The sequence below is a fragment of the Castor canadensis genome, chromosome 15 (genome assembly GCF_047511655.1).
Source record: "Castor canadensis chromosome 15, mCasCan1.hap1v2, whole genome shotgun sequence".
Classification (NCBI taxonomy): Eukaryota; Metazoa; Chordata; class Mammalia; order Rodentia; family Castoridae; genus Castor; species Castor canadensis.
This window is the reverse complement of record NC_133400.1, coordinates 51,547,426-51,554,868: the sequence shown is the minus strand read 5'-3', so window position 1 is coordinate 51,554,868 and position 7,443 is coordinate 51,547,426. Positions and strand designations below refer to the sequence as shown.

Below are 7,443 nucleotides of genomic sequence, written 5' to 3'. Positions count from 1 at the left end.
ACAGGTTCTGCCTGGAAGCAGAGGTGAGGGTGTGGTGAGGTGGCCCAAACGTTGTGAGTAAATGTAACAATGATAAAATAAAAAAATAAAAATAATGACAAAATAATGCCACTTTGATTCCTCCTCAAGTGAATTAAATGGATATCCAGTATGTGACCATGTTATACAATCCATTAAAATGTGAAATATGATATACAAATTATGAATAACTTTATTAATTAACATGCATAAGAAACAGGGGAAGGAGGGTCTGCCATACCTGTCTTTCAGGATTTCACCTACTCAGAGCTCAGCCATTTAGGTGCTATTATAGCTCCTATGTTATTCTCTCCAACCAATCCCATTTTAGGGTTGGGAATATGATCTCGCTATTGGCTACTTCACCATCTGCTTACTTTATGACATCATTCTCCCACCAAACCTACTGCCATCCGGTAGAATCTTGGGGTTTCCATGGAGTTATCTGTAAACAAATTTGGATCAGTCCTTCATACTGGACAAAGGAGCTGTTTATCTTCTTCTTCCCAGACATCTTCTAGTATTACCGCATCTCTTGTATCTACAATTGATGTTAACTCTTCCGTGATCATGTCAGGTAAGGAAAACAACAACTTTAAAAAAAAAAACTTTTTTATATATAATGAAAAAATTAGATTAACTCACCAACCCTAAATTTAGTAGTAGACTCAAAGCAGCTTAGAATACTGGGGGGAAAGCATTGAACTAGAAATATGGAGACCTGATTTATTTGTGGCTTTGACATTTACTAGGTATGTAACTAGGGACATTATTTACTCTATCACAAAATGGTTCCTCATCTGCTACATGAGGATACAGGACTGCTGATGTTCTGTTCCTTATGTTTTCTAATACTGAGTCTTAAAGGGCATGCATATAGTGAAATCAGAGATTTCCAGAGTGTTAGTTTCAACAAAAACAGATAAACCAAGGTGGTATTAAAAACTAGCCTCATATACCAAGATGTTTCATCTGTAACTGTCTACCTTCATTAAGATTCCACTTTTGTATTTCAAATTTAGCTCTGATCTAAAAGTAATATCCATGTGTTTTGGAGTTTTATGTTTCAAGTAGGTGAAAAGAGGAATAAGGAGAGAAGAGGGAGAGGAGTGGGTTATCAGAAGTAAAGATTTTCTAGAGAAAAAAGCTGGGGATTATTTACATTAAGCATAGGCTGACAGGAACTGAAGGGAATGAAGAAAATATATAAATGAGGAAAGAGAAAACATAAGAATGTCAAGCAGGGACAAATTGTTGAGAAAAAAGATCATTTGAGAAAGAATGTTGACAAGCACAATCGATTTTTTAAAACATGCACAAAAGCAGTGCATGTTTTAAAATCTACTCAAAGAAAAGCAAAGTGAAGTTGTTTTCAGAAAACGCTTGTATTAATTGATTAGGAAGATGACTAAGGGTAGAACAGGGTATCACTAGTAAAAGCAGTTTCTCAGATAAGTCACATTTGGTTGTTTGCATTTTTTCTAATGACTCTAGATATAGATGACAATTGACAGTTTTGAATATGAATATTTTAGAAATATATTTTATGATTGACTATTCCTACAAGCATAGTAAGAATAGTTTATATAGAAAGAAGACTGGTGTAACAGAATTTTTAATGTCTTATTTCATCCTGGATTATTAAACTACATGAATTCAAAAAAAATTGATGCATCCTAACGTGTCAAAAATAAAGTTTCAAGTAAAAGTTTCTTTTGATTTTATAATAATTTTCTTCTTTTTGTTTTGGTACTACTTGAGTACCTCCACACCAATAATTTTCTTCCTAAAACAGAGTACATTGTTATTAATAGTCACTGTTTTAGACACAAGAATAAAAAGAAAGACCTTTCTAAAAATAAAAGGTCAATCCCCACGTCTCTAATTCCACATTTATCTAAAATAATTTTGTGAATTCTTGGTTTTTTTTAACATTTAAAAATTGTTTGGACTGGAGTTATAGCTCAAGGACAGAGTATATGCTTACCACATTCAAGGGCCTCACTTCAATTTTCAAATCAGCACCCCCCAACTTTTTTTGTTTTAGGTGCATTCTAGTGGTAATTTTTTTCAAGCTTTTGGGGTGACCTGTTACTGAAAGTTGAAGTGAATATAAGCTAAATTTTGGGTATAAATCTAAGAACTTTCAGCATTATTTTAAAGTATTTTTCCTGTTTTTTAATATGGCTATATTAATTGAAATATATACCTATTAGGATTGATATCTTTTACTTGTTGGGTATACTCAGAGATATATGAATGAACACAATAATGGAATTCCTTTATAATTATTGCTTTACTCTCCACTTTTTACAACTTTATTTTGTTTAGTTTAGTTTTTTTTATTGGTGTGGGAATGGCATCTCCCTATGTGACTCAACCTGACCTCAAACACTTGGACTCAAGTAATCTTCCTACCTCAGCATTCCTGATTGCTGGGACTACAGATGTACAAAGATTCATACCAATTTGTATTGAAATATTGGTCTAGACAAAATATGGCTACTTCAGTGTTCACATTTGCTGCATTGTTCTGTCTGTTACACACTTGTTACTGGTAGAGTTTCTCTGTCTACATGTACCCATCGGAAAGACATTCAAAATCAGCCTGGGTGGGGTGGTAGGTGCCTAAAATCCAAGGCATTCCAAGGCTGAGGTGGGAGAATTCCAAGTACAAGGCCAGCTTAGGTAACTTTGTTCAACCCTGCCTCGAAAACTTATTTTTCAAATTGAAAATCATTTCTACAGCAGTTTTGTTTTAGTTAATAGTATTCACTAAAAAAGAATAGATAACATTCATTTTCATAATATTATATATATATGATAACAGAACTTCCTTTATTATTATATTTACTATGCTTTTTTAAAATTTTTATTTTATGCTTGCTATGTATTCAAATCTAATTAACATCTATTTATTCTTTTTAATTCTTTGCAGTTTGTCTATCTTTGCAGAACTCACTATGTATTCTCCATACAAATCATATATAAATGTCTCTTTTATTCTTGGATGAGTTACCATTATTATTATTGAAAGCATGTTACATATGAATAACCTGAGGCTCAGAAAGTTTAAATAGCTTTTTTTTTTTTTTGCAAAAAATATTTTTTGAAAACTATTAGGAATTTATTTTGACTTAGGATCCAAGGATATTCTAGTTTTAAAATGCTTCAATTCTAGGACATAGTTATAAGTTTGTAACAACCTACTTCATCAGTGACAGCCATCTTAAACTGTTTGATTTCTGGTGTTTCAGTGAGTATTGGAACTAAAGACTTCCTAATTACAACAACCTTAAGATAATACTGCTCCTCAAAGTGAAAGTCTGTCCATCTCATCAATTTCCATCACCCTGTTTCCTTCTACAGAAAATTTCCAAAATACATCTTTACTTGGAACTGCAAATTCTCCCCAGCTCACTCGTCCTGTGGTGAGCAATACCTCTTCCATAGTGGGAAGTGTCTGCAACCTCTCCAGAGTCTCTGGGCCAGCCATGACTTCAGCATGGCTGCGGCCATCAGCCTCTAACACCTCTTTCCAGCCACTCGTGGGTAGTGCCTACATTTACCAACATTCTAGCACAACTATGTTGTCTGAAGTTACTGGCCAGAGCCAGATACCTACTTCAGCTGCCTCCTATTCAGGTATTTTTGAGTGGGGTACTGCACAAAGCACAGAAAAGAAGTCATCCTCACCTGGAAACTTCACTGGGACTCTTATTGACCAGGACACAGCAAATTCTTCCATGACTGTAACAACCCAATATGATAAAGCTTCAGATGCCAATAAGGTGGTCCCCCTATCCCCATCATTACCTGCCAACTTTGTTCAAGCAACACCATCTCAGATTCCCACTCAAGCATATAGCATGTCACTTCCTTATCAGGAAGGAAGTCATGTCTATTACTATAATCAAAACACATTGGGGCCTCCGTTATCTGGAGAGGGTGGCTTCTGCCTGCAATCTTATGGCTGTGTTTCATACGGAGGGAGTGGGTCCTCTATCTGTCAACCAGAAATGGTGATGGTTCTAAAGAAAGTTCAGCCTACAAACATCCTAACACCGGTTTCAACCTCTGGAATCTACTACTCTATGCCTGCTCAACCCAACAGAGAAATGAGTTTTCAAGGTGAGTACAAATAGCAAAAATGGAAAAGGAATAAGGTTAGCATTCAAAGGGAGAGACAGATCTGCAGACGAGTAGTGGTTAGTCCACAAATGGGTAGAGTTGAACTCCTGAGATTTCAACAACTACACTTACTCGGTGCTCTCCATTTCCAGATTTGATATAAGGTCAAGAGCTGGAGCCATGGATCAATTAGTACAGCACCTGCCTAGCAAGTGTAAGGTCCTGAGTTCAATGCCCACTACTTCCAAAAACAAAGAAACAATCAAATAAGCAAGTAAAAAAGTAAAAGTGAAAATGCAGAGCACTATAATGGTCATTCATGTTGTGTTTAAAAGTCCCCTTAAATCACACTGAATGAGGCTTCATTTTTCACTACCCTGGCAAAACCTCCATGCAGTAATTAATTCCCTTCCAAGATCTTTTGCTTTTGTGTATTTAGAAAACACTTCAAAACCTTTCATTGTAGTAATGGTTTAATTTTCTTTAATTTTTTTGGGTTCAAGATCTAGTCCAAAGTGAGTAAGCACAACATATGCCCTTGTTTATAAATTTCATGAGAAATGACAATGCTTTTTCTCTTACTACATGGTTTAACATATTTTTATACTCACAAAGAGTATTTGTGAGTATTTCTAGTATTTGTAAAACACAAATAAGTTGTGTTTTATTATTTATTAAATAATAAAACACAAATAAGTTGTGTTTTATTATTTACACAATAAGTTGTAAAACACTTTTTGTTCATTTTTTCATGGTGTTTCTGATTGAAACAAGGGCCAAGAGTACAGTGACAAGTGCTCTACTAACAGTCACACCCTAGCCTAATACATTTCATCTTTCCAAACTTTGATTTGACTTACATCAATCCTATGAAACACAAAGAAAACCAAAAACCAATGACATTAACGGAGTAGCAGCAACTCCAACAGTCACGACCTATTTCCTAATGCAGCGTCCTGTCCATGGGTCTTAAGAAAAACCATAAAAGTGGCTTGCTCACTGTTGGCAGGTGCATGGTTGCTGTGTTGGTGTGCAGGACAAGAGTATCTCACTTACCAGGGACTGACTTCTTCCTTGATTTCTTTTCAGTGATGGAAACTTCCATGAGGACAGAGACTTCTGTAGAATTGCAACCTCCAAGCCAGGCATTTTGTTTTCCACAAACTTCAGATTTCCTTACATCCTGCGGTAGCATAAATGCTCAAATACTTGAGAATAACCCACCACTTGAGCTTGGAGACATTTCAGTACTAACTGCCGTCCAAAGTTCTACCAATAACCTGGCATTGCCTCAAGCTCCTAACCAGGAACAAATAGAACATGAGAATTTGAATGAAATAAAAACAAAGCTTTCAAAGCCTGTGGAGGCCTACCATATCCCAATTGACAATCGGGATTCTCCACTACTCCCTTTAGAAATCCCTGACATTCATCAATTTCTGGAATGCATCAAACCTTTAGACCAAGAGGAGAAGCCTGATTCTGAAAATGCCAATTTGGTCAAGAATAGCCTAAGTTTTGAGAACCAAGGGACACTTGAAAATAGGGTTGAATGTAGCAATGGTTTTGTGGACATGGCTGCATTGGTGGAGAATATTGAACTCCCACCTATTTTCAACTCATTGGCAGAACATCACCAGTCCAAATTTCCCACAACCATAAAAGCCAATGACATGAGAGATGCCAAGGTGAATCAGGGGCAGAAAAAGTCAAGGATTGTAAAGGAACTCACTGACTATATCAGAAAGAAGAAGGATAGAGATTCTGAGCTTATCGATGGAGCTCCTAAGGACAAAATTCAGCGTCACAACCCAGAGTGTCTTTTGGAGAGAGAAATGATTGTGTGCAGTGCTGTATCCAGTGACAGCCCAACTGTAATCACAACCAAGCATTCTACCTGCAAACCTCCAAAAGCTGCATACAGTAGGGCCAGCAAGGCTAAAGGCCTTGGGCAAGAAAAGACCAAAAACACCACACAAAACAATTCCAAGAAAGTTGAAGAGAATAAGCAGACAAGGAATAAAGTGAAGTCAGACGAGAAAACGATTCCCAAGATGAAGAGGAAGAGAAATCAACCCGAGCTTAGCCAGGAGACATTTAAAAAGCCTCGCACCTATCTAGGTATGCACATGCTGCAGTCAGTGCAGGTTTTTCATGCACTGGGGAAGAAGACTGATAAGAAAATTGGGTCATCCTCGTGTCGGGCTTTGGCAAATTTGAGCACCACCAAAGGCTCCCAGTATTCTGCAGCTATCAAATCACGGCTGGATACCCCACATGAGGGCAAAGGTCCTAAGAAGACTCAAGTCAAAGCCCAGAAAGAAGATAGCAGTGCTGGCAATGAATGCCCCTCTCCATCCCAGTATGAGCTGCCTCCACCTGGCAAGGTCAAGTTGATACCTTTACCTTTTCTGAATCCTGACAAGCCTCAACCTCGACCTGTTCCTCGGAGGCCACAGGCTTTTGCCTCACGTAGGCCCACTGGATCTTACCCTCATCCTAACTCAGCTCAATCTCTGGCAGTCAATGCATGTCAACCAGCTAGTGCCAACACATCTTTGATAAGTCCTGCCAAACCAGCTCGGCCAATTTCATTCAATGCAACTCTACCAGGTTTGACCAAGCCTACCCAGCCTAATGTCTCTCAGTCTGCTGCTGCTAGACCTGCACCCTACAAAACATCTTCTTTCACTTCTTTCCAGAGGCAGCCTGTTTCCACTACTATGGCCAAGTTCCAGCCACCACCTAAGTCTCAAACCCAATTTCTACTGCAAGATTTCAGCCTGCAACCAATTCCATGGAGAAAGCCCAATGTTCCTGAGCCAGTAATGTCAAGCCCCATCACAAAAGAGCAACGGCCAGAGCGTGAGGCCATGAAAAGGAAGGCTCAGCAAGAGCGCGAGCATGCAGCCAAATACACTTCTTTGGGAAAAGTGCAGTTTTTCATTGAGAGAGAAAGAGAAATGGAAATTTCTCAATACTATGGCTATGTAATGTAAGAGCTGCTATTGTTGGTACCCTTTAAGTATCAAATGATTTTCACATATATACATCGACATAGATATTTAAACATATAGATAGATAGGTATATAAAATAATATAGATAAAAATATAAAGATTTCTCTATTCTGATATATTTTAAAAAATAAAATTGAAGTAATGTAATAGAATTAAGAAATGAGCAATAAAGAGGTCTTTGGAGTTTTGAAATGCTACTACCTGTGGTTTTTTTTGATAGAAGTGGGGATTATAAAAAGAGGAACTGAAATTTGAGAGTACAAGGGGAGGGAAAGG

General features: G+C 37.4%; 1 protein-coding gene across 1 annotated transcript; it reads left to right on the top strand.

The window, feature by feature from the left end:
* The first annotated feature begins 453 nt into the window (after positions 1–453).
* On the top strand, positions 454–7,148 carry LOC109677570 (uncharacterized protein C2orf78-like). Its single transcript, XM_074055402.1, has 3 exons — positions 454–595; positions 3,388–4,149; positions 5,239–7,148. Exons 1-3 carry the CDS (start codon positions 454–456, stop codon positions 7,146–7,148), a joined length of 2,814 nt encoding a protein of 937 aa, XP_073911503.1.
* Positions 7,149–7,443: the final 295 nt, after the last annotated feature.